This window comes from Jaculus jaculus, chromosome 1, assembly GCF_020740685.1.
Source record: "Jaculus jaculus isolate mJacJac1 chromosome 1, mJacJac1.mat.Y.cur, whole genome shotgun sequence".
NCBI classification, from domain to species: Eukaryota; Metazoa; Chordata; class Mammalia; order Rodentia; family Dipodidae; genus Jaculus; species Jaculus jaculus.
Window position 1 is genome coordinate 290,799,645 of NC_059102.1, and position 27,967 is coordinate 290,827,611.

At 42.4% G+C, this 27,967-nt stretch overlaps 1 protein-coding gene across 2 annotated transcripts in view; it reads right to left on the minus strand.

Moving 5' to 3' along the window:
- Positions 1-27,967, minus strand: part of Pla2g4a (phospholipase A2 group IVA) — a 184,074-nt gene that overhangs the window by 85,326 nt on the left and 70,781 nt on the right. For both annotated transcript variants that reach the window (XM_004659505.3, XM_045156652.1), the window contains 2 exons: positions 14,860-15,008; positions 13,518-13,631 (listed from right to left, as the gene is read on the minus strand). In XM_004659505.3, coding sequence (XP_004659562.1) covers positions 13,518-13,631; positions 14,860-15,008 — 263 coding nt within the window. The remainder of the gene's footprint in view (positions 1-13,517; positions 13,632-14,859; positions 15,009-27,967) is intronic.

Below are 27,967 nucleotides of genomic sequence, written 5' to 3' on the forward strand. Positions count from 1 at the left end.
GTTCAAGGCCACCCTGAGACTACATAGTGAGTTTCAGGTCAGCCTGGGCTAGAGGGAGACCCAACTCAAAAAAAAAAAAAAAAAAGTCGCCGGGCGTGGTGGTGCACACCTTTAATCCCAGCACTTGGGAGGCAGAGGTAGGAGGATCACCGTCAGTTCGAGACCACCCTGAGACTACATAGTGAATTCCAGGTCAGCCTGGGCTAGAGTGAAACCCTACCTCGAAAAACCAAAAAAAAAAAAAAAAAAAAAAAAAGTCAATGCTACTAGGGATAAAATCATGAGATGGTCTGACCTAAAGAGAATTCCCTCTGCAAGTTGTCTTTATTCATGAAACCAGATATAGATATTAGTTTTGAAATTGATAAAACAATTAAGACTTCTAGGACAAATGGAATTATACAGGCCTTGGTGATTTATATTTCTTCATAAGTCGGGTGTGATTGGCTACAAGGCAATCAATGTAAATACCATCTAGCCCATCCTAGCACGTGTGTCTAATTGCCCATTTCAGGATTTCAATTAGAGTCTTCCTCACAGAGGACCTAGACAATATTTTGTATTGAGTGAATGAGGTGATTAAGGTATTCAAAAATATAATAATTGGTCAAGCATATTCTGTTTTATTGCTGCTGCAGCAGCTGCTGCTGCTGCTATTGTTTTGGGACATGTTTTTAAGGCAAGGCCTCACTAGCTACAGGGTGACAAACAGCTAGCAGTCCTCTTTTCTCAGCCTCCCAACTGCTGGAAGTGAAGGTATGCTGCCTTGTCTGGCTTCATATCCATTTCCCCCCCAAAATACATAAAGGTTGTCACTGAAAAGAGACTAGACTTACAGAACAGTAATTACCATGGGTAAATGGTATAAAATGGGCAATAAGGTAGCTCAGGATGGAGTTTCTTTTTTTTTAAAACAGATGGAAAGCTTCAAAGCTGGGAGAGGCTTTCCCCTCAGCGTGTCATCTCATGACAGTGAGCATTCAAGAAAAGCTGACTGCAGGCTCCCTATGCATTGGTATGTTGCAGTGTTCCGTGCCTGAACACAGTCACAGCCTGGTTGTCCTGTCAGTTTAACAAGTAAAAGTAAAATCAACTATGCCACAGAAGCATATTCGTCCTATGTTCATTGACATTTCTTAGCTAAGATACCCACGATCCTCAACAGAAAGACAAGAAAGGCGGACAAAAGAGAAGACACGGGATGCTTCTGTTTCTATGGGCGCTTTGGGATGCGCCGCCCTGGCTGTGTCCGCACGTCAAGGATCAGACCCTCATCTCCTCGCAGTGCCCACGTACGTCACAGGACCAGCAGGAAATTTCAAAGTCTCCCAGCTGACATGCTGTGTTCAGACTCGCTAAGAAAACTATTTTCACAATCTCTCTGCATCTTTTGCCTGGAACTTGTCATTCAGATAACACGACTATGAAAATAAGTCCTTCCTATGAGGCATCACTAATTACCGCGGCTTCTGCCCACACACTGCACCAGCCACTGCGCACCACGGTACCCTGCCTCACAGGTATTATCAGAGCCGTCAGAGGAAAGGGTGACCAGCCCCACAATACTTAGCAAGAAACCCGAACAAATTAGGAGAACTCCACCTCTTCCAAGAATTACAAATGTAAGATGTGGAATGTAGTCATTATGGGTTTTTGTGGAAAAATCCAAATCTCTTCTTTGCATTCCACAGTGGAAACAATTTTGATGCCTAAGATGTTTAGTGGAAGAAGGCAGAGGGACTGGAGAAAACTGCTGGGTTTTTGGATTGGAAACTACCGTTTAAAACACACACACACACACACACACACACACACACACTAGTGCAAGTGGTGGTGCACACCTTGAATCCCAGCACTCAGGAGGCAGAAGTAGGAGGATTACCACGAGTTCAAGGCCAACCGGAGACTACATAGTTAATTCTAGGTCAGCCTGGTTAGAGCAAGGCCTTACCACAAAAAAATCAACACACATATGCGTGCATGCGCATGTGCACCCACGTACACACAAACACACACACTCAGGGTGTGGTGGTGCACACCTTTAATCACATCACAGAAGTAAGACCACCATGAGTTCAAGGCCACCCTGAGATTACATAGTGAATTCCAAGTCAGGCTGAGAGAGAATGAGAGACACTACCTCAAAAATAAACAAACAAACAAACAAATAACACATACTTCAGGCGGAGGGAATTGCTCAGTGGTTAAAGGCACTGGCTTGCAAGCTTGACAACCTGAGATTCATTCCCCAGTACCCACATAAAGCCAGATGTATAGAGTGGCACATGTATCTGGAATTCATTTGCAGTCCTTGGCCTGCCTATATTCACTCTCATTCTCTCTCTCTCTCTCTCTCTCTCTCTCTCTCTCTCTCTCTCTCTCTCTCCCTCCCTCCCTCCCTCCCTCCCCCCCCCTCCCTCCCTCCCTCCTTGTCTCTCTTTCTCTAATAATAAACAAAAATATTCAAACACACACACACACTTCATGGGACTGGAGAGACAGGTCAGTGGTTAAAAGCACCTGCTTGCAAAGCCTGATGGCCCAGGTTTAATTAATTCCCCAGTAACCAGTAAAACCAGGTACACAAAGTGTTGCATGCATCTGGAATTTATTTGCATTGGCAAGATGCCCAGGCATGCCCATTCTCTCTCTTTCTCTCTCTCTCTTTCTCTAAGTCTTTCTCAAAAAAATAAAATTATTGTTTTGTTTTGTTTGAGGCAGAGTCTTGCTCTAACCCAGGCTAACCTGGAATTCACTATATAGACTCAGGGTAGCCTCAAACTCATGGCAGTCCTCCTACCTCTGCCTCTCAAGTGTTGGGATTAAAAGCATACACACTACGCCCTGCTTAAAATTGTTTACAAATAAAATAAAATAGGACTGGAGAGATTGCTTAGTGGTTAAGGCACTTGCTTTCAAAGCCAAAGGACCTAGCTTTGATTCCCCAGGACCCATGAATACCAAATGCACAAGGTAGTGCATGTGTCTGGAGTTCATTTGCAGCAACTAGAGGCCTGGAATGCCCATTCTCAATCTCTCTCTTTCACTTTCTCTGCCTCTAATAAATAAATAAATAAAATTTTAAAGTGACTGATTGAGCTGGAGAGATGGCTTAGCAATTAAGGTGCTTGATGGCAGCCAAAGGACCCAGGTTTAATTCTCCAGTACCCACGTAAAACCCAATGCACAAGGTGGTGCATGCGTCTTGAGTTCATTTGCAATGGCTGGAGGCCATGGTGCATCCATTTGCTCTCTGTCTCTCTCACTTTCTCTTTCTGCATCTTTCTCTCTCTCTCAAATAAATAAATAGATAAAATATTAAAAAGTGAGTGAGGCTAATGAAATTATTTTTCATATATATAATTTTTTTTATTAAACAAAACTATTATTTCTTACCAGGAATCTTCTGTGAGTCAAGAATTAGGGGTAATTGCGCCCAAAATACAAAGCACAGTTTTTACAAAGTTGAAAGATGCAACACTACTATTTTTCCTGAAGCCTGTTTCACTCTTGAAATGAGTATTTGTACTGATCATCTCAGATTCCTCAACATAAGAACGTGTTCCCTCTGTGGACATCAGTGAAAGTGATGAAGACCTGCGTAAGCACTGAGTGTCGCACAATAGGCAGACCTCCTAGAACGCTAAGACCCAGCCACTCAGCACCCCTGTTCTCCCAGAGGGACTCCTGTGTCGCCAGCTTGTCTTGCAAACTCCATTACCTGTAAACTTTCTCACTCCTGTCTAAGCTTTTCAGCCCTTCAGGTGAGGGCACTGACTGTTTTGTCCACAACTTACTCAAGTCCCTATGGCTGGGTACAATAAAATGACAGGGAAGCCCGGAGATGATATATTCCCTTAATAGAAGTCACCACTCAACACAGGAACCCCAAAAGCATGCTAAAACAACCTACAATTTAAAAGTTATAAATGATGGAAGTCTGAGAAAAGACACTTTCTAGTTTCTATTCCTCATAACCCAAATGCTTGAGCCACACTTGGAATATACCCTGCATGGATAGGTGATGGCCTCTACACCTTATTCCAAATGTTTTGTAAAGTTATGTTGTTGGCTTATGGTGAGGTTATACATTGATAAACATATATACATTGAAAGTACCATAGGTCAAAATGTATTAAATACACACAACTTACGGGACCACCACAGCTTAGCAGGAAAGGACCCTACAAAGTACTGGTTGTTTCTTCTAGTGACCTTATAGGTTCTGTCTCTCCCTCTCTCCCTCTCTCTCTCTCTTTTTCCCCACACTCTCTCCCACAAAATCCCACTTTTTAAATAATTGCCACTATCTTTTCTACAGAACTCATTTTCAAGTCATATTGATGACTAAGCAACAAGGAAAGCAATCAGCCAAACTTAGACAAATGCCACAGCATCATGCAACATGACTATTTTTAAGCAACAATACTAACTTCCAAATAAAGGCAGCAAATTAAAACACAGTGAAAACTGACAGGCTCAAAGTACTGGCCAAAACAAACTTATTTCCTACAAAGAAATAAAAAGGTATAATCTTTCTGTCTGACTTCAAAACCTTAGATTACCATGGTTCTTCTGAAGTGGGCTACTTTGTTTACACAAAACAAAAGAAATTCTGAAGAATCTATCTTTATCTTTCTGTGTCAATATGGGTTCATGGACCCTGAAACCACATTTGATAGGCTCAGAAATGAGTGACTAGAACATCTGAACCACTTTCAAACAAATTATCACTAAATTAGCACCTCTGTGTTTAAATAATGCGTTTGACTAAGTTAGTAAGTTAATTTTTTTTTTTCAAGGTAGAGGCTGACGCTAGCCCAAGCTAACCTAGAACTCCCTCTGTAGTCCCAGGCTGGCCTTGAACTCACTGACACGCTGATTTCTGGGCAATGTGCTGTGCTAATGCTTCCCACATACAAGTAGTTACTACATGTACCTCCTATGAGGTAGGGCAGAGAGAGGAAAGACAGCATGTGCACCATCACCAAGCCACTAAGGAGCAGAATCACAGTCCCCACCAGACAGAGGCCCTCTGACTCGGATGGCCTGGGAAGAAGCAGGCTGCCCACCCTCGCTCAGCTGCCAACCACACTGGCTCCGACAACACACCTCCCAGATGCAAACAAAAAATATGGACCCAGGTCTAAACTAACTTCATCTTCAAAAAACTTTTGGAAGATAAACTTTTGGCCTGAGGAAAACGTCCCAACATAAATCTTTTCCAATTTCGCCAGTTCTCAGCCCCTCTAAGCAGCTGTGTGATTCAACTCTTTTTTTGTTTGTTTATTTTTCTGTTTGGTTTTGTATTTTTGAGGTAGGGTCTCACTCTAGCCCAGGCTGACCTGGAATTCCTGACTATGGAGTCTCAGGGTGGCCTCGAACTCATGGTGCTCCTCCTACTTCTGCCTCCCGAGTGCTGAGATTAAAGGCGTGCGCCACCATGCCTGGCATTAACCCTTACAAATTAACACAGTGACTTCCCTAAAGCTGCCTCGCATTCCCATTCTACCACTCTCCAAGGACTTGGGCATCCACCTTTTGGATCACAATTTCAACATTCTCTGTATTTTCACCTACTGACTTATTGCTTGCTAACACTTTCTCAGGAAAAAGCCAAACCCTGTTTGCTGTCATTTCCCCATTACCTGGGCACAACACTGCCGTGACTCATCACTGTCAGTAAGATGTCACTTAGACTCACTCCTACAGGGGCTGCTGAGGTCCAGCCCACTGTACCTGTTCTTCTGCAGGCATCAGTGCTCTCCTTCCCACACTGCTTCTGAGCATGCTCGCTTCCTCCTAGTTGGTGGCTGTCCTGAGGGCAATCCCCACAAGACATGTCTTCTGTTCCTTTAGTGACTCATGGAAACCATCCTTTTCTTCAAGAGAAAGCTGAGCCTTTGATGCCCACTGTGACCACAGTGGCCTGCACCCCCGCTGCCTGTTGCCTCTCTGACCTGTCTTGGCACTCTCAACTCCTCTTTCACCGTACTTTAGCTGACCACCTCCTTGTAATTACTTAGTCTGCCACCCCAGCTGGGCTCCCAAGTTGTATTGGTCAATTTCTATAACAATGGAAGTTGGATAGTTTATAAATGACACTGATTTATTTAGCTTATAGCACTTAAGGCTGAAAGTCCAAAACCAGAGAGACCCACAAGGCACATGCCATCATGAAGACAGGAGCCCATGTGCGTTAGAGATCATTTGAAACATAGGGCATCAGAGGAGAAGGGACCAATCATGTTCTGTTGATCTTGTTTTTTTTTTTTTTTTTTCCCTCCCAGGTAAGGTCTCACACTAGCCCAGGCTGACCTGAAACTCACTCTGTTGCCCCAAGCTGGACTTGAATTAACACTGATGCTCCTACCTCATCCTCCTGAGTGCTGGGATCCCCCACACTCAGCTACAACCATTCATCTTCTCCCCAGAACAGTAAACCCATCCACCAGGTCAGCATCAATCCCCTTTGTGAGGGCAGCACCCCAACGACCTAACCACTTCCCACTAGGCTTTACCACTTAAAAGCTCTAACACTGCCATACCAAGCACCAAATTCCTAACCTAGATCCTCTGAAGGACACACTCAAACCCTCGCAAAGGCCTTTCTTCCCAGAGTGCCTGCTTCCCTCAGAAATTCCTTTCTTAGCCAAGCTGCTTGGAACCACACTCGCCAGCCCCTCCGTGTACATGGGCACAGTCCTTCACCCTTCCCGGGTGTGTTTAGCACTCCTCATCAGCACTAGCAGAAGCATCTTTCGCTGGTTTAACTTCTTTTCCCCTATTTTAGTAAACAGAATATTAGCTCATGAGGACAGGACATTTTGTTGGATTTCTCAAGGCTGAAAATGCTAAAGAGTGACTGCCAAACACTGGGTGCTCAACAGTTATCCGTGAGGTCAGTGAGTTGGCACAGGAGACGTCTGGCTGTTTAATTGTCAATGCTCCTTGCACTATTCACTTGGTGCTTTAAATGTTCACATGCAAATCCTGAACGCTAGCTAATAAGGAAGCAATGTTTAAGAGCACAGCATACTGCTGTCTGCAATCGATTCTGCATACAGGTAAGGAGGAGTGATGAGTGAACACAGCGAGAAACATGAGGGGCTGCATGGATGGCTCAGCGGTCAAGGTCTTGCCTGCAAAGCCTAAAGGACCCAGGTGCAATCCCCCAGTGCCCACGTAAAGCCAGATGCACAAAGTGGCTCATATGTCTGGGGCTCTTTATCAGCTCTTAAGAGGCCCTGGTGCACACATATTCTATCTCTCTTTCTGTTTGCAAATAACTAAATAAAATATTAAAGTTTGATGAAAAAAGAAGCATATGGCAAGCCAATCTAGTAAAATCTTCACTGCACAGTAGAGGGGGCAGTAGGCCTATGCTTGTGGAAATACTTCAACTTTTGATATGTTTGAAAATTTTACCATAAAATCTGGGGAAAATGATAATGCTTCAAAGTGGCTTTCTCTAGTCGACTGTATGACTGCAAATTTTAGATGCCCAACCACTTCTCTGTCACTTCTTTTTTATTTTGTTTTGTCTTTAAAATAGGCTTTGGCTTATATGCTGGGCTGGCATGTATCTTGTTATCCTCCTGCCTCAGCCTCCAAGTGTTGGAACACGGGCATGTACCGCCACACCTGTCTTTAGAGTATTTTCTTGCTAGTATTCATCACCAGCTGGTGTTGAGTGATTCTTCTTTTCCTCAAAGTTTTCTATTTGCCATCCTTACCAGAATGCAAGCTCCGGGAGCTAGAACCCTGCCTATCATGTCATCTGCTGTTTGTGTATCATGCTAAGGTACATGAAACCTAGAAACATGCAACCATCTCATAAATAACTTCGTTAGTAAGTAAATCAGAACAGATGCCTCGTTCCCACTTAGTATCTTACTCATCACTTACACAGGAATATCTACTTCTCGAACAAATCAGTAGGTTTTTGAAAATGGAACTTTTTGATCTTTATTAATACTTTACCTTAGTTTCAGGATTGCAATAAATTCTCATATTACTTAATACATTCTATTGGTAAAGTCAGTATTTTGAAATTGTATACTATTATGAATTAAAAAATTTGCTTCTTGCTTAATTTGATCCTTGATATTTATAAAATTGGAAGCATTGCAAGTTTTTTGGTGAAGATAGTGTGACGGTTTGATTCATGTGGCCCCCATAAACTTAGGTGTTCTGAATGCTAGGTTCCCAGGTGATGGAATTAATGCCTCCCGGAGGCAGTGTATTGATGGGGGCGGGTTTATGAGTGTTATAGCCATTGTCTGCTTGCCAGTGTTTGGCACACTCTCCTGCTGCTATTGTCCACCTTACGTTGGCCAGGGGGTGATGTCCATCCTTTGCTCATACCATCATTTTCCCCTGCCATCGTGGAGCTTCCCTTTGAGTCTCTAAGCCAAAACAAACCTCTTTTTCCCACAAGCTGCTCTTGGTTGCATGATTTCTACCAGCAATGTGAACCTGACCACAACAGTAAAGTGGTACCAAGAAGGGGGATTGCTGCCAGACACCTGACTCTGTGGCTTTGGCCTTTTGTAGCTGATTTTCCAGAGGAACATGGCAGGATTTGAAACCTTGGCCTAAGAGATGCCTTGCAGTGCTGTCAGTACAGATTGATGGTCTATTCTTTTCAGAGTTGGAAGACCTGAATGCAGTCAGTACTATGGACTGTGAGGTTTGGCTTATGAGGGTGAGAAAAAGCTGTGCCTGGACTGGGCTAGCACTTTGTATGGGAAGCTTGCTGTTATGCCTGGGTCTTGAGAAGTTGTGCAGTGTTGCTTTGCGTAGAAATGAATGGGTATGAGCAGAGGGATATGGCAGAAAAATAAAATAAAATCTGTGGGCCTAAACTTCTGCCCATTCACCTGAAAATTGTTTGGGAGATTATAACCATTGAGATTAGGCCAGCTGACCTGCACTGGGGCAACAGGAAGAATGTGCTTTTTTGAAGGAGCCTGAATGCTCAAGAAGTGTCATGTTCTTCAAAGTCTGCTTTATTCCCCCCCCCCCCCCACCCAGATTAACAAATTGGCACCCTACCTGGTATTGTGGAGTATTAAAAATGCAGGAAAGAGAGGATCATTGAGTTTTCAACATGGTCTTGTGCTTTGGAAATGACCGTGGGCAATGGAAAGCAGGTTTGCTGGATGCTTGCATGGAAACCCCATGGGACCATGAGGATGAGCTGTGAATTGCAATGGAGCCCCAGTGGAGATGCTGGGACCATGAGATGGCTACTATGGAAAGCTGCTGGCCCACAAGCTGCTGAGATAGTCTCTCTGTATAACAGAATGGTTCCCAGGCTGGCTTCAAACTCACTATACAGCCAATGATAACCTTGAACTCCTAATCCTTCTGCATCTAGCTTCCAAATTCAGTGATTATAGGCATGTACTAACTACCACACCCAGTTCATGCAGGGCTGAGGACTGAACTGGGCTTCTTGCACTTACCCTACCAACAGAGCTACTTCCTAAGCCCTGAACCACTGAATTTTGTAAATTAGAATGGAGGTTGGCAGTACTTTACTCTAAATCCCAGGTTAGAGAGGAAGGAAATAAGACTCTGAGAAAACAAATGGTAATGCAAGCATCTGGAAGGAGACTACTGACAAAGCAAGGCAAGAATGCAGTGTTGGGCTAGAGAAATGGATTAGCAGTTAAGGTGCTTGCCTGCAAAGTCAAAGGACCCAGGTTCAGTTCCCCAGGACCCATGTAAGCCAGCTGCACAAGGGTAACACAGGTGTCTAGAGTTCGTTTGCAGCAGCTGGAGGCCCTGGTACACTCATTTTCTTTCTCTATAGCTCTGTCTCCCTCTCTCTCTCTCTCTACCTCTTCTCTCTGTCATAAATAAATAAAAATAAAATATTAAAAAGGAAAAGACTGCAATCTCCAAATCCCCATTCTCTACCTCAGATGACTAAAGAGGACCCCTGGGCACTGGCCTGTCTCCACTTGGAAGCTCCTGCTGGAGCCCCAGCCCTCTTGGCCACAGACTGCTGCTCAGTCGGTGTTAGTGTTTACATGCCAGAAGTCTAAGAGAGCTTCTACTAGCAATGCCTTGGCTTGCAGCCTCCATCCCCTTTTCACCACAGCCCCGTTCTGTTACTGTACCTGATGGCCATAACCATCATCAAGGTTTGTGAAAGTTCTGCTCTTCCAGCGTTCCCTTGTGACCCACCCCGTCTTACCACCTCTGTGAATGCTGCAGAGGGAAAACCACCCACCTCGAACAGATGCTGCGATATGGGGAAGTGAGGGGAGGGATGGCTCACACTGAACACTCCTCCATAGTCTAGGAAAGGGCCATGGGCACTCCCCTCTGCCACCACGCAATTCCTCTCCCCATCACCCACCCCAGCTCACCAACTCAAAGGACTGACTACAAGGGACTCCTCAACAGTGCAAAGAAGAAAGCTGTTTGCCCACGTATTTTCTCAGGAACACTAAGGAAAACAATTATGTAAGCTACTTTAAATTCAGGAATGTGGAAAGCCTTTTTCTCAGAGCCCAATGATTACATAACTTAACCATAGGAAATGACAGGAGAGGAAATATATTTTTTCCGCAGTATCTTCTTCTAAAATCCGTGTTTAGATTTGCAGTTGAAGAGCGGACAAAAAGCATTACTTTGGAAAAGTGAATGCATACTTACGAAGCCCTCATCAGACAATTACTGAAAAGCTACCCTGCAACATGCAGGAGGCTGGACCTGCGGATGTTTCCAACCACTGCTACGCTCACAGCCTGTAGGCCTTGGACTTGCCAACGTGAACCTGGCAAGCTCCTTAGTAGGCCATGCCTCATCTTGCTTCCTTCTTTCAGACTCTACGCTTTCGCAATTTCTTCTGACAGAATGCTTAGAATTATTTCTCTACATGCTGAAACTTTAGTCTTTTCTCAAGGTGTAGTAACAGCCACAAGAGCAAAATGCATTTATATACCACTTAATATGTACCAGCCATTGTTCTAAGCACCACGTGCATGTATGAACATTTATGCTGTTTATACACTAATATACCATTCATTGATAAATTTATGTTACTTATATTATATTAACAATTTAAATTATTTATGCTATTTATGTATTTTAATGATTTTTTTAAATATTTATTTGTATGCATGTGTGTATTATGTGGATTCATTTACTGCAGCATGCATGTGGAGGCCAGGGGACAATGTGAGTGTGTCTGTACTCTGCTTTCTTTGAAACAAGGTCTCTTGTCACTGTAAAATAATTGCCAGACTAAAAACACACCAGTCCAGCTGGCCTGTGAGATTCAGATTCTCCTACCTCCACTCCCATTGCTCTAGGTGTGTTGGGATCACAGATGCATAAGCCACTTTGCATCCAGCATTATGTGATTGTTGGGGGGTTGAACTTGGGCTGGTAGGTTTTGCAAGTAAGCATTTTAAACATTGAGCCATCTTACCAGTCCTGTACATTTATACATTTTAGTCAATTATTACAAACTGTAAAATAACGAACTATATACTAATATATAAACCATTTAAATGATGTGTAATTCATATTTAGTAAATTATAACAAGTTGTAACTAAATTCATTCAAATGTAATACTCATATTATTACATATATGAACCATCTATAAGGAGAATTAACTTATTCAGTTATAATGGCTCTCTTTTAAGATATTATTTTGTTTTACAGATGAATAAACTAAGACACGAAGGAACTACTAATTTCTCAGAATCAAAAGGATGATAAGAGAGAGAGCTGGGGGGCTGGAGAGATGGCTTAGTGGTTAAGCGCTTGCCTGTGAAGCCTAAGAACCCTGGTTTGAGGCTCGATTCCCCAGGACCCACATTAACCAGATGCACAAGGGGGCGCACGCGTCTGGAGTTCATTTGCAGTGGCTGGAGGCCCTGGCTTGCCCATTCTTTCTCTCACTCTCTGCCTCTTCCTCTCTCTCTCTGTCGCTCTCAAGTAAATAAATAAAAATAAACAAAAAAAAATTTTTTTTAAAGAGATAGAACTGGGTTTAAAGGCCTGAGAGCTAACTAAAGTCAAAACGCAGCTGGGCATGGTTGCATACACCTTTAGTCCTGGAACTTGGGAGGTAGGAGTTGAGTTTGAGGCCAGCCTAAGGCTACAGAGTGAATTCCAGGTCAGCCTAGGCTAGCGTGAGACCCTGCCTTGAAAAACAAAAATGTCAGGATGATAATCATTATCTCTACCTAATAATACCATTCAAGTCACCTATTGCTCCATCTCAAAAAAAGCATCCTTTAGTCTGCTCTCCTACCTTACTCTATCCATGCACCACTGACAGTTCCCTCGATGAATGATGTTTCATTTATAAATATCGTATGTGTGTGTGTGCAGGTACATGTACACACATGTGCAGGTGAAAGTCAGAGGACAGTCTTTCCCTGGGAATACTGTCCACCACTTTTAAGGCAGGATCTCTCACTGCCAGTTAGGCTAGAATGGCTGACCAGCAAGCCACAGGGCTCGTCTTGTCTCTGCCGCCCCGTATGGATGCCAGCAGGCATAGCATTTAGATGTGGGTTACGGAGTTTGAACTCAGCTCTCGTGTTTGTGAGACAAGCACTTCACTAAGTACACTATCATCCCATCCCTCATTTCTTCTCGTTATATCTCTCTATTTCCCAGTACAACCTCAACCTCACTTCTAGCCCAGATAAATATGATTGGGGAGAAAACTTCCTATACATTATTCCTTATAGTCCTTGTATAAACACAATAGCTAGTGCATTGCAGGCTTTCAGTAAGTGTTTATAAAAGGAATGAATGAAACAGGCGAGGTTAGAAGGTGTCAATTGGAAGGTGAGGAGTACTGGCACTGGACAGAAGACAACATCCTGGGAGCAGGGAAAGGACCACAAAGGAGGGCCCAAAGGGACTGTCCTCAGAGTTGCTGGGTGATCAAACCACGTGGACTACTCAAGAAGCCCTTAGGTTGATTTCTAAATAGGTGTGCCTTTATCCCATGAACTGACTCTTCAGGCATGTCAGTGTTTATAAGGTGGGAGGGGAAAGAGAGAGGAAGAAGAGAGATGAATGAAGACAGGAAGTAAAAGAGTAAAAAATTGAGCTCAACTTTTGTTTTTTGTTTTTTTGTTTTTTTATAGTCTTATAGCCCAGGCTTGCCTCAAGCTCATTATGTAGCCGAGGCTGGCCTACAATGCTAATAGTCCTTCTTCCACCTCTCCAGCAGCAGACATGTTTTTCAAATTTTCTCTTAAAAATTATAACAAGAAGCCGGGCGTGGTGGCGCACACCTTTAATCCCAGCACTCGGGAGGCAGAGGTAGGAGGATCGCTGTGAGTTCGAGGCCACCCTGAGAGAATACATAGTGAATTCCAGGTCAGCCTGAGCCAGAGTGAGACCCTGCCTCGAAAAACCAAAAAAAAAAAAAAAATTATAACAAGAAATATAATTGTTCAAGTGTTAACCCAAGTTTCTGAATTAAATAGATGCGTATGTAGCATGAAGTTGAAAATCTGCTGTTACTTACTTGGTTGAAAATAAAAGGAACCTCTTTCTTCTCTCCCACTTTCATCGATGATACAGGAAATGTTGCTGTCCCTAGAGTTTCATCCATGACGTAATTGGCGTCCATTAATGTGATCTACAGAGCAAAAGAAAGAGCTCAAGTATAAAGTTTCTAAGGGATCTTTGGAAGTCCTATCTAAATGTCTATTTCACTAAAAAAAAAAGAAAGAAAAGAAAAAAAAAGTTCTTTGCCTGGGGAGATGAGCTACTGGCTCCGGGTCTGATTCCCCAGTACACATGCAAAGCCAGATGCACAAAGGGTTGCATTGTGTCTGGAATTTGTTTATAGTGGCAGGAAGCCATAGTGTGCACTCGCTCTCTCTGAAATAAAAAGTTTTTAAAAATTAAGTTCTCAAATGGCATTTCTCATAGTCCCTTAAGGTTCTCATTTTGTTTTACTGCAGTTCTGGGGATCGGTCCTAGGCCTTTCTCTATGCTAGACTGCTGATCTATATATCGAGCATCTAGAGGTCATAAATATTTAACTCACAACAATTTTGTCTTTTTCCCTATGAATACTGCACTTTCTTTTCATTTATTTATTTATTTATTTATTTATTTATTTATTTATTTGACAGAGAGAGAGAAAGAGAGAATGAATGGGTACGCCAGGGCCTTCAGCCACTGCAAACAAACTCCAGACAAGTGTGCCCCCTTGTGCATCTGGCTAATGTGGGTCCTGGGGAATTGAGCCTAGGTCCTTTGGCTTTGCAGGCAAATGCCTTAACCACTAAGCAATTCCTCCAGCCCTGCATTTTCTATTTAAACATTTTTTTACATATTCCATACTGATCCATATTTCAAAAAATATGGACTACCTCTGTTTTGAAATAAGAGAAAGAAATCAATGTAGAGGCAGCTCCAGTGGTGCAATCAGTTAGCACATGGTACTTCTGCAAAAATCAAGGCTGAAAATTAAATACAATTAGTTTCGGAAAAAAACTCTACTTTAACTTAAGAGTAATTGAAGATGTTTGTATTCTATTCAACAAGGATGCTCAAAGTATACAAGGAAGAAAGAAGTCTTCCTTCTGCACCTTGAATTCTCACTGGATGCTCACATCACTCCATGCATCACCACCTAAAGGCTCCGCAGCCATGCCATCCAGTGCAAAGCTACCCACAATGCATGGAGGGAAAAGAAGGCAGAGAGGAGCAAGCAGACATCTCCCTCCACAGGAATGAAGCCATCCAGCAGAAGCTACCCACAATGCACAGAGGGGAAGGAAGGCAGAGAGGAGCAGAGCAGACACCTCCCTCCACAGGAACGAGGCCCATCCGCAGCCCCCAGATGATTCACTCACCTCCAAAACATTTTCCTGATTAGGATCCAAAATGAATTCAAAAGTCTCATTCCACACGGGGTTGATGTCATTATTGAAATGTCTTGTTCTCTTCCTGCTGTCTGGGGTTGTGGAGATGAAAAGCTCCACATAGGGATCTGGAGTGTCCACTGCAGGCAGTAAGAACAGAGGGGCAGAAGGAGGCAAAATGTCATTCATGGTCATGGTTCCTGATGACTTTTTTGTTGTTGTTTTTCAAGGTAGGGTCTCACTCTAGCCCAGGCTGACCTGGAATTCACTCCATAGACTCAAGGTGGCCTCGAACTCACAGAGATCCTCCTACCTCTGCCTCCCAAGTGCTGGGATTAAAGGCGTGCACCACCACGCCTGGTTTGATTTTTAAGAATATATTGCTGTCAGGTTATTTCCAATGAATCTGCAGTAATGTAATGAAAAGATGATACCATATAACAGATTATAGGCATCACAGGCTATACAAAGTAGACCAATCAGAAGGGAACGTTTAGTGGGTGATTTACCCAGAATTCCCCTATGCATCTAAGATAGCATTTTGCCACAACCAGCTGCTCCACAATGGTAACTACAGAACAGCCTTCATCACAGGGCCAAGATCAGAGGCTCAAGATCATAAGGTTTGTCTACATTAGAAAAATCACTTTGTTTCTTTGTTTACCAGGCAAAAGAAGAAGTCGTTGTTTGAATAGTATAGTTTACTGATGGGATAGCTTTGTCTGGTTGTACAGGCTATACCTACATATAGTACACACATATTTAGTAGCATTGACACTAACAGCCAACATGTATTTATCATGCAGCATGGGTCATATATGTGTATTTTGACTACAATTCCCTCCCACTCCCTCATTTTATTTCCCTCCACTGAACATCTTTTTATTTCCAATTAGAATTTTTATTTATTTATTTGAGTGAGAGGAAAAGGCAGATAGAAACAGAGAGAGAATGGGCACACTAGGGCCTCTAACCACTGCAAACGAACTCCAGATGTATGTGCCACCCTCTGTAGCTGGCTTACATGGGTACTGGAGGGTCAAACCTGGGTCCTTAGGTTTTGTAGGCAAGTGCCTGAACTGCTAAGCCATCTCTCCAGCCTCCTTCTTCTACCTTAATGTATCATTTTATTTTTGTCTTCCTCTACCATCCATGTCAATATGTTAATGGGCCCAATGATAGGTCATCCTTGTGTATGTAATGACAGTCACTGCAATGTCATCTATGCAACTGTCACTTCATGTCAAAAAGACAGCATTTCAAAGCATTCCTGCCCATCCTCTGGCACTTGTTTTCAAGTTGGCATACAGAGATTTGGGTATCATTTTGGGGGTTTGTTTTGTTTGTTTTTTCGAGGTAGGGTCTCACTCTAGCCCAGGCTGACCTGGAATTCACTCTGTAGTCTCAGGGTAGCCTCGAACTCATAATGATCCTCCTACTTTTGCCTCCCGAGTGCTGGGATTAAAGACAGGCACCACCACACCTGGCTTTTTATTTATTTATTTATTTATTTGTATCTTTAAAAAGAATTTGTTTTAATTGATTCTCGTCCCCCTCATTCATTCCCCAAGCCTCCTCTCCTCCTGTTTTCCCTTCCTCTCTCTAATATCCTCCCTCCTGCTTACATGTCGCGTGTCTCCTCTGCCCCTGCCCTGCTCTCTTCTTGCTCTTCTTTACACTTGCTCTTGATTACTGCCACATCTTTACAGGCTCTACTCACATTTGCCGCCCTATACATCACTATCCTCTGACTCGTACATTCTTCCTACTCACAATGCTCCTTGAGTACTGGAGGGCATGATAGAAATATCTCATTTAGCGCTGAACACTCAAGAGTCAGTTGTCCTTAGCACTTGATGAGTTTTGAGTCTCCTAGAACTTACTATGGAGCCAGAGATGACTTTGAATTTCTGATTCTCCTATCTCCTCTTCCCAGAGCTAGGATTACAGATGTGCACCACCATGCTCAGTTTAGGAGTTGTTGGGTATAGAATCCAGGGCTTCTTGAATATAGGCAAGTACAGTTGACATCCTACTTTCAGAAACAGGCCAATCCTGCCTTTTCTAACTCAGTGCTTGTTTCTTAACAGGACTACAGAAGACAAGTTATGAAACAGTAAAATAGACAAATGAAAAATGATGAGGGAAAAGTTCCCCAAAAGATGTGTACAGAAGTGGCTCCACTCCCTCACACCAAAGAACCATTGTTCCTTTTCCTTGGCACGTTTCTGCCATATCTCTGGTGCTCAGAACATCAAACCAGAAACATATTTACATGTTTACAATAGCAGCAAGCATCAGATGATTATAAAAAAAAAAATACTTTACTTCCTCTTCTGAGTAAACACATGATTTAAAAGAAAATAAACATGCAGTCTTCTATCACCTCATATGACCAGTCCTTTCTCATAGTGCCAATTTTTTAAAAGTATGATTCCCAGAAATACCAGGGTGGAGGCACAGGTGATGGAAAACCCAAGTTAGAATATAAAAATTGTGTCCAAAGAGGAAGAAAGAAGATGATAAACACCATTCACTCACTTAATAAACTTTCAAGGGCCTCCTGTTGTGTGCCAGGAAATGCCCATCAAAAAGTTGTTTGACTTTGATAAAGAGCCAAGGCTTAAACTGCAGATTTGAGTTATGAAAGTGAGTCTAATTGCAAACAGCCTAATTTTAACAGGAAGGTAGACAAGAAACAAGCAGATACACCACACCAGTGCCTCCTAACTCACCCACCCGAGGTGGTTTCACACAGACCAGGCCAAATCGTAGGTGGAGGAATGGCCCTGTGAGGCTCGATCTTCAAGTCTTAGCACACACGAGGAAGAGGAAGCAGAAAGTTCTCTGGAAGGAACCCAATAGCAAAAGAAAGTGACAAATGTAAATGCAAGTGTAGATCATTGATAGGGCTATTTTGTAGTCCTTTTAGACTCCCTGTGACCTCCTCGACCTAACACATTTTAACTGACAAAATGATAAGGAAAATACCATAAAAAGATTTTTCACCTGGCATGGTGGCACATGCCTTTAATCCCAGCACTTGGGAGGCAGAGGTAGGAGGATCACCATGAGTTCCAGGCCACCCAGAGACTACATAGTGAATTCCAGGTCAACCTGATCTATAATGGGATACTACCTCGAAAAACAATGACAACAACAAAACAATTTATTGTCATCATATTTATATGTAAAAACATTAAGACACTATTTTTTTTAGATTTTTGTTATTATTTATTTTGAGAGAGAAAGAGACTGAGAGCGAGAGCACCAGGACTTTCAGCCACTACCATCTCCAGACGTGTGTGTCCCCTTGTGCATATGTGCGACACTTTATGCTTGCATCACTGTGCATGTGACTACATGGGACCTATGAGTTCTTAGGCTTTGCAGGCAAGTACCTTAACTGCTAAGCCACCTCTCTAGCCCTGAAAGCACTGTTTTAAAATTATATTATGGTTCAATAACATCCCTTGTCTTTCTGTTAGTTACTTTACTCATTCTGTAACCAAATTTCTGACAAGAAACAGCTTAATGAAAGTGTTATTTCTGTTACATTTTCAAGCTCATGCATGCAATCATGGTGGGCAAGGTGTGGGGGCAGGAGCAAGAAGCAGAGCTGGTCACCCAGAGTCAAGAAGTAAGAATGATAGGAAGGGAGGGGGGTACTTAATAGGATGGTATTATATATATGTAAGTAGAAGAAAAGATTAATGGGGGTGAAAAGGCCCAAGTGAGGTCAGGGAAAGAGATTAAATAAAGGAAGGGTGGAAGAAGGGCAAATCAAAATCTAAGAGAATATAAATAAATCATATCGAAACCTGCTTTTTTGGGCAATAGAACACTCAGGAACTGTAGATTGTTACTAGAAATTTTTCAGTGCCAGGGATGGGATACCTTCCAGTGAGTTGTTGGACAGGGAGGTCCCTGATGCCCCCAAAACATTACAGGCCATTGCCGAGGCCCATGGTTTCCCACCAGGAATAGATGGTAAGACCTACTGCTGAAGACTCCACATACTTGGGCTACAAGGCCACTGAAAAATACTGCTGGAACAGAGCCAATAACCTCCTCCATGTAGACCAGCTGACAGAAAGCTGGAAGAAGTCATTCTTCATGCAGCTCAATGGGAGAGAGAGAAATCACCAGTGAAGATACTCATCAATGAACACTACAAGCCTTATATTTGGCCAACCAGGCCAAATAAGCCAATGGGTGCAATAGTACATCTGTATAGTACAATAGGTACATCTGCTATGGTGGAAACCAACTGCCCTCTAATTGGACTGGAGGCCCACTCCATGAGAGGGAATACATCCCTGATATTGAAAACCTACAACAGAGGAAGTCATGAGCCCTAGGGATGTAACATCTGCTGCTGTCTGGCTAAATGTATATACTATGCTTATCAAACTGCCCAGTAAACACTTCCTTTAATGTTCATACCCTTATATTAATGCTATTCTCACTTTTGGTTAGAGAACCTTCTCTTTTCAGATGGCAGTGACCTTAAGATGATTCAGAAGGCATCATGGTGCTGGGAAGAAGTGACAGGAACCTGGGTGTGGTGGCGCACGCCTTTAATCCCAGCACTCAGGGGGCAGCGGTAGGAGGATCACCACGAGTTCAAGGCCACCCTGAGAATACAAAGTAAATTCCAGGTCAGCCTAGACTACAGTGAAACCCTACCTCAAAAAAACCAAAAAAAAAGAAGGAGGAGGAGGAGGAAAAGAAGAAGATGGAGAAGAAGAAGTGTGACAGGAATGCTCAGCACTGCAATATCTCCATCACACCTACCAAGGCTCAGGGTCCATTGCGGAAAAGGTGGCAAAAAGAATGTAAGAGGAGCCAGAAGGTAGGGCTCCTTAAAACGTGCTCCTTCAAACACAAAATGGCCCTGGCTATCCATGTCCTTACAGTGCCTGACACTACCTACACAAAACCATCATAATAGGAGGAAAAGATCATGACATCAAAATAAAAGAGAGGAGGAGGGGATATGATGGAAAATCAAGTTTCAAAGGGGAAAGTGGGGGGAGGGAGGGCATTACCATGGGATATTATTTACACTCATGGAAGTTGTTAATAAAAAAAAATTAAATTAATGAATAGAAGGTGGGGCCAGGCTATAAAACTTGAAGGTTCATCCCTACTAACCCACTTCCTCCAGCCTTCCTTAGCAAGGCTCCATCTCCAGTAAGTTCCACAACCTTCCCCAACAGCCCGAGTAGCTGGAGATGAAATGTTCAAACACATGAACCTAGGTGGGACATTTCATTTTTAAACCACAATTATCTTTATTTTTAATATTTATTTTTTTATTTTATTTGTAAGCAGAGAGATGAGAGGCAGACACAGAGAAAGAGAGAGAGAGAATAGGCACACCAGGGCCTCTAGCTGCTGCAAACAAACTCCAAACATATGCGCCACTTTGTTTGTCTGGCTTTGTATGGGCCCTGGAGAATTGAACCTAGGTCATTAGACTTTGCAGGCAAGCACCTTCCCTGCTAAGTCATCTCTCCAGCCCCCATAATTTTATAAAATTTATTTTTATTTTTAAACAAATTCAAATGTTCATAAAGAATGACAGTTTTTCTAATTGTTCCTGTTGTTCCATCAGCAAGACACCTCCAAGTTAAGATGACAATGGATAATGGACAGATGGCAATAGCTGTCAGATGGAAAAATCACTGAAAGCTACGAACTTTGACATAAAAAAACTGCAGCCTTGGTAGATGCTATAGGATGAAAAGGGGTTTTAAGAAGTGAGTTTTAGGGCTGGAGAGATGGCTTCGTGGTTAAGCGCTTGCCTGTGAAGCCTAAGGACCCTGGCTCAAGGCTCGACTCCCCAGGACCCACCACATACGCCAGATGCACAAGGGGGTGCACATGTCTGGAGTTCCTTCGCAGTTGCTGGAGGCCCTGGGGTGCCCATTATCTCTCTCTCTCTCTGTCTCTCTCCCTCTCTCTCTCTCTCTCTCTCTCTCTCTCTCTCTCTCTCTCTCTCTCTCTCTTTCTACCTGCCTCTTTCTCTGTCACTTTCAAATAAATAAATAAAAATTTTAAAAAAATTTTAAAAAAAAGAAGTGAGTTCTAAAATTGATGGAAGTGATCCAAAATCTGTGTTCTCACTAATCTCTAATCAGGATTAACAAGGTAGCATGACTGCAAGCTGTAGGAGAAAAAAGCGGTCCAGTTTTTCTTTTTTAATAATTTTTCGAGGTAGGGTCTGGCTCTAGCCCAGGCTGACCTGGAATTCACTCTGCCGTCTCAGGGTGGCTTCAAACTCAAAGCCATCCTCCTATCTCTGCCTTATGAGTGTTGGGATGAAAAGCATGTACCACCATGCCCAGAAAGCAGTCTATTCTGACAGCAAAAGCTTAACCCACTTTAGAGCAATCACTTTAGAGAAATGGCTAGAAGTACTTTAATAAAAATTTATGAAAAAGAACCCTCCCCATATATCGTATTCCGTGGCTTTGTAAATTAACACCTGTGGGGCAAGTGGATGTCACTGGCTCAACCTCACTTTGATTATTTATAGCTAAACGAGGTGGGAAAGTGAATATCTACAGCTTGACAAAAATGATCAGCATGTGGGATATAGACCTCCTTTTTTATATTCCATAAAGATGATATGAAGCTACATGCATCAGAAATAGCCTTAGAATTCCACTGTTGTAAAACTTACTCATAAACTTCAGTAGTTTAAGGACAGCCTGCCTGAAGTCATAAGCGCCTCATCCATCACTTCAGCTTTATCCAATTATGTACGGTGTGACTCCTGACAGGAACCCAGGAAGCTCCTGCACTTCTAATTTTACCTCAGATATTCTTCACTTACGTTTTCATTTCCACTTCATTCCAGAACAACTTAAATCCCTTGCTTGAAATAAAGCTAATTAATAATCTGTTATGTTTAGTGATAAGTAGCCCCCCACACACACCAACCAGAGGCACAGTCAAATTTTCGGCAGTCTGAGTAACTTTGCTTGCTCCAGTGATGGTGAGCTTAAAACAGTGTTTCTCGGGATTCCCTCCACAGTCACCTGCAAGGCTTGTTAGATGAATTACCTTCCACAGTCGTCTACAACACTTGTTCAAACTGCTGACCGGAGTTGGGGTGTAACGTAATGGTGCATTGCTTGCAAGGTCCCCAAAACCAAATAAAATTAAAAAAAAAAAAAAAGAAGCCCTTGCCTTTACCATCAGATTCTTCATATGGGCTCTGAAATCTACATTTTAACAACTTGACAGGGTGGGTTTTTTGCTGTTGTTTGCTTGTTTGTTTATTTTTAATACATGACACATGTTTCAAAAATAAGTGCTTAAGGGACAAAAAAATTAAAGGAAAATAGCATAACACCCAAGGAAACATAATTGTACAAAGATTGTGAAAGACATGTGGCCTCTGCCAAGGAGCTCTTCAGAAGCCCCTGCCCTGGATGAAGTACAAGGCAGCTAACCACTTCCGGCTCTCTTGCCACTAAATGCATTTCTAAGTGGCCATGTCAAAATCCATCACAGAACAAAGAAATCAAGGGTTTTCTGGTTGGCAATCCATTTAAGGTGATGGCAGACATTCAAATGCTATGTTCAAAACCATCACCAAGTCAGGCGTGAGTGATGGCACACACCTTTAATTCCAGCACTCGGGAGGCAGAGGTAGGAGGATTGCTATGAGTTCGAGACCACCCTGAGATTCCATAGTGAATTCCTGGTCAGCCTGGGTCAGAGTGAAACCCTGCCTCGAAAAAACAAAAAGTAACAAAGTAAAAAGGTTAAAGTAAGATCAAGAATTAAGACATGCCTCTGAATAATATTTGTAAACTTGGTCTTTGAAACGTTAAGATTAGTGATAATGGCAATTATACGCAGAGGCTCTCTGGAAGCCTTGGAGAGAGCCAGTGTTTCCCATACCCATGTTCTAAGCCGGCTGAGCAGTCGTCATAAACCCTAGGAGAGTAATAAGACATGATCCAGTTCCACTGTACATGTGTGAATTTCAAAATGAAAAGAAATTCATTTTCTTAATGTGAATGTTTTATCTGAAGGTGAAGAAAGGAAACAAACAGAAAAGGAGAGAGGGAGAAAGAAAATTTAGCCAAGCTGCCAAGCTTATTAAAATTTTAAAAACTAGATTCCCACCCATGATACCACCATTTAAACCAAAATATAAACCATTGCCAGCCCTTTGGGAGCCTTCCCACTCCCTCCACAGCCTTTATCCTGACTTCAACCATTCAGAATTATGTTGAGTCTAGGGTGGTGCTCAGGTGAACTCCCCACAATGGTCTTTCTGTAGCTCATTTTTGCCTTCACTGGCTTCTCTCCCAATACAATATTTTTGCCCATTTTTAAATTTTTTTTTTATCTTTGGTTTTTTGAGGTAGGGTCTCACTCTAGTCCAGGCTGACCTGGAATTCACTCTGTAGTCTCAGGATGGCCTTGAACTCACAGTGATCCTCCTACTTCTGCCTCCTGAGTACTAGGATTAAAAGCGTGAGCCACCACACCCGGCTTTTTGCCTATTTTTAAATCTTCATATGAACAAACTCAAGAGCACATCATATGCTTCTGGGGCTAGTTTCTTTTGTTCTTTATTAAAATTGAGGTTCACTTGTATTGACTATGTGGAATAATTTGCAAAGTAGTTACCACAGTTATTTACATAGTCTTAAAAACAGTCATGATGCCCTCAACATGTCATACAATCCTGTAGTCAAAGTCATGGGCAGTCTTTTAAACTTAATTATCTCTGGAGTTTACATGGAAGCCAAGGAGCATCCCTCCTTTCCCTCAAGGCTACGGAGAAGAGGCAGTGTCAACATGACAGGAGGAAATTCTTGATTACATGGCCACATATAACTTATTACTGAGTAACACATTTTGAAAGGGTTCATCCTTTTCCATCATGCTGAGCCAGCTTTGGATTTTCTTGAACCCTCCTTTAGGGGCTCTGGCTTGCATAGACCTGCTACTAACTGCCCAATAGCCATCTGTGAAATCACTTCTACTCTGAGATCTTCTCTGCTCTTGAATGCCTTGAAAATTCTTCAAAATCTGTCTGTACAAAACAAATTTATTTATTTGTTCTCCTTCCTCTAAATGCCAAACAAAACAAAAAATAACATAATAAAAAAACCCTCAAAGTAAAAAGTTGTGATGTTTCCCTACTTTCTTACTTTACCTAATAGTACCAATTAACTGCTTGCTGTCAGAGCTAGAAACTTGTCATTCCCTCTTCCTCATAGCTATTATTATTATTATTATATTACTATTAAAATATCACATTTTATTCAGCTACCACAGGGATAAGAGCCAAAGATGAGAAGGGAAGGTGGAGAGAAGAAAAACTATGGAGCCCTGAGCCCATGTATCATAGGGATTTAAAAAAAGAAAAGAAAAGGGGTTTTAAAACATGGGCTTCCAAAAAGATTAAAAGTGAAGACAGTAATATAGGTGAAAGGTACGCCAGGTATGGTGGTGGCAACTTGACTCCCAGCACCTAGGTGGCATAGGTAAGAGGATCTCTGTGAATTCAAGCTTTTATATGCATTTTGTCTCCAAAGGTTTTACTTTAATTCTACTTTAAATGCCCCTGCTGCTGGGTATGGTAGCACACACCTTTAATCGGGAAGCAGGAGTAGGAGGGTCACTGTGAGTTCGAGACCTCCCTGAGACTACATAGTGAATTCCAGTTCAGCCTAGGCTGTACAGAAACCCTACCTCAAGAAGCCAAAAAAGGAAAAAAGAAAAAGGCCCTGCCCCAATTCAACTGAGCATCACCCTGCTCTGGACCCTTAGAATAACTGTGCCATCATTTAAGCCACTCTCCATAATGCCAATCACCTTTCTGGTGCACATTGTTCTTTTAACTGCTTACACTGGCCTAATCATGTTAGTAAGATTAAAAGAAAAAAGAAACGGAAAGAAAAAAGAAAAAGCCAGGTGTGGTGGTGTACTTAGGAGGCAGAAGTAGGAGGATCACCATGAGTTTGAGGCCAGCCTGAAAAATACAGAATTAGTTCCAAGTCAGCCTGGGCTAGAGTGAGACCCTATCTGGCAAAACACAAAACAAGCAAAAATAGAAAGATCCCTGCCACCAGCCTCCAGGTCCTCTGGTTTGTGACCTTCACTCTCAAACTGGAAGATCACTGACAAGTCAATATTTGATTTAGGCCAAGAAGCATCCTAAGAATCTCACAGTTCAAAGTTTGACATGGGCATGTTGTGACAGAAATCTTTGTTTAGTCTAACGCTGTTCCTCACTTATGAGCACCTGTTTTTTCTTAATGCTGATAGCTCAAACTTATGTAAGCCATTCTTCTTGTCCTAGAATGTCCATGATAAGTGTCCAACAGCTCAACAGGTAAGGGGTAATAAGAATAAGATGTTCTCTTCATCATGACATCAAAATAAAAGACAGACTGATTGAGAGGCGGAAGGGATATGTTGGAGAATGGAGTTTCAAAGGAGGAGGTGGGGGAAGGGAGGGCATTACCAAGGGATATTGTCTATAATCATGGAAGTTAATAAAAATAAAGCTACTTCACATTGTCCCAGCCTTCTAATCGGCTCTTCCATGGTCCTGTTGGAGAGGCTGTAAATTATATCTTCAAGAGGGTCAATCTGCATACATCTGAATAAGATAAAATAATAAAGCCTCAACTTGCTGCTTAGACATACAAAATCTCATCAGGCAGATGAAGAAAGTAAGACTCACAGCATTGTGAGTCAGACTTCATTCAAATACAGGATTATAACCCAGTCTCTCTGAAGTCAAAGTCCTCATTCTTCCAAATGAACTGTGCAACACTACAAACTCCATCATAACAGAAACCATATGTTTCTTATTCAGTACTGTATCTAATGGTCAAAAATAATGTCTGAGCCAGGCAAGCCAGCACTCGGGAGGCAGAGGTAGGAGGATCACGTCGAAAAACCAGTAATAATAATTGAACTGCTGTAGGAATATGTTAAATGATGCTGAAGGAACAGAGGGGAGGAACCATGATGGGTGCCATGGGAGGGATAACCTTTATCAGAACTCAGTGTTCTGCCCCTTTCTTTATCTTCTTGCTCTAGAGTACTATGTATTAACTCTGCTGTTTACCCCACCCCTCTTACTTTTATTTCAAGATAATCAGTGTCAGCTGCTTCTTCCAAGTGTATCCATATTTAAATGTCATTTCTATGATCTGAATGAAAAACAAATCCCCAGGCTAAAGATGTAGCTCACTTAGGGAATTGCTTGTTGAATATGCACAAGGTCTTAAATTCAGTCCCCAGCACCACATAAACTGAGCACAGCGACATACTCCTGTGATCCCAGCACTTGAGGGGAGGAGGCAGAAGGACCAAAGTTCAAGATCCTCCTCAGCTACATGGTGAGTAAGAAGGCAGTGTGAGCTACAGGACCCTATTTAACCAAAAAGATCCCCACACTCTACATAAAAGCCAGAAACTGTGGTGGGCTTCTTCAAACCCCAGTGAGCCTACCACGAGAATGAAGGCAGAGACAGGAGAAGGTCCTAGAAGGTCAAGAGATCCAGCCTCAAAAACCAAGATGGAAGACAAGGACTGACCCAAAAGTTGTCCTCTGCTCTCCATACATGTCACATGTACATACCCACATTCATACACATGTGCACATTAAATTTTTAAAGTTTAAAAAGTGCACATACACATATACACAAATTCCCCAAGCCTCCCTTAACCAGCCTTTCCTAGACCAGGCAGCCTATCAGGGGACCGTAACAAGTAGCAGCTCACATGCCTGAAGGGCTCTGAATTTGAGTTGTCATGGTCAGTAACACTAAAAGACAATTTTGTGCAGTCATGAAAAGTGCAGGAGCTGGAAAAGGAAACAACAGAGATCCCAAACAGAACGACATGCTTGTGTGACTGCACTGCGGTTTCACCTAATACTCTGATATCTTCCTGAAAGGAAACAAACATACCTCCTTAATAAGCATTTATGCTTGGAAGAGTTTAAATATTTATACTCTAAGAATGGCTTTTGGATTCTATTTTGGGTTGGACGGAAAGAAAAGTCTCCAGATATTCTTGTGTAGTATTAGAAAATATTTTTATTTATACTATGTTTTAGCTCTATGGATTCAGCTATGTAAGAATCCCACTCTACTATAGGTAATAATCATTCTTCTTTTTCATTAAAATAGAAGTCCTTGGGCTGGGCTGGGGAGATGGCTTAGTGGTTAAGCGCTCGCCTGTGAAGCCTCAGGACCCCGGTTCAAGGCTCAATTCCCCAGGACCCATGTTAGCCAGATGCACAAGGGGGAACATGCATCTGGAGTTCATTTGCTGTGGCTGGAGGCCCTGGCGCACCCATTCTCTCTCAGTTTCTCTCTGCCTCTTTCTCTGTCTGTCACTTTCAAATAAATAAATAAATATTTAAAAAGGAAGTCGTTGGGCTGCAGAGATGGCTTTGTGGTTAAGGCACTTGCCTGCAAAGCCTAAGAACTCATGTTCGAATCCCCAGGTCCCACACAGCCAGATGCACAGTGACGCAAGCACGCAATGTCACATATGCACACATGCGCACAAGGGAACGCACACGTCTGAAGTTTATTCACAGCAGTTGAAGGCCCAGGCATGCCCATTCTCTCTCTCTCTCTCAAAATAAAAATAAAAAAAATTTAAATGGGGTCTTCAGCATTGGCATACTGATATCTGGGGTTGGATAATTCACTGTTCTGGAATGCTGTTCCTGGCTTCTACCTGCTGGATGCCAGGAGAAATCCTCATGACAGCTTTCCACACAGTACTTGGAATTCCCAATTTAACAAACAATCTCCCTAGACACTGTACTCTGTGGTATGAGAGGAAAACTCATTCATTAGTTAAGAACCACTGCATTAAAACAAAGCATAATCCTTTCTACTTTATATTTATACACTGTCAAAAACCACAAAATAAGCTAAATTCTCCAAATGGAGTCGTTTTACATACTAATGTCAATCATTTTTCAAATTTGTCTTGAATGTTTTCCAAATTAAAATACTCTGACAAACTAATCATCCATGTACATCATGTGATCTATCTCAATCTCCAAGCAAGCTACACAGTCACCTCG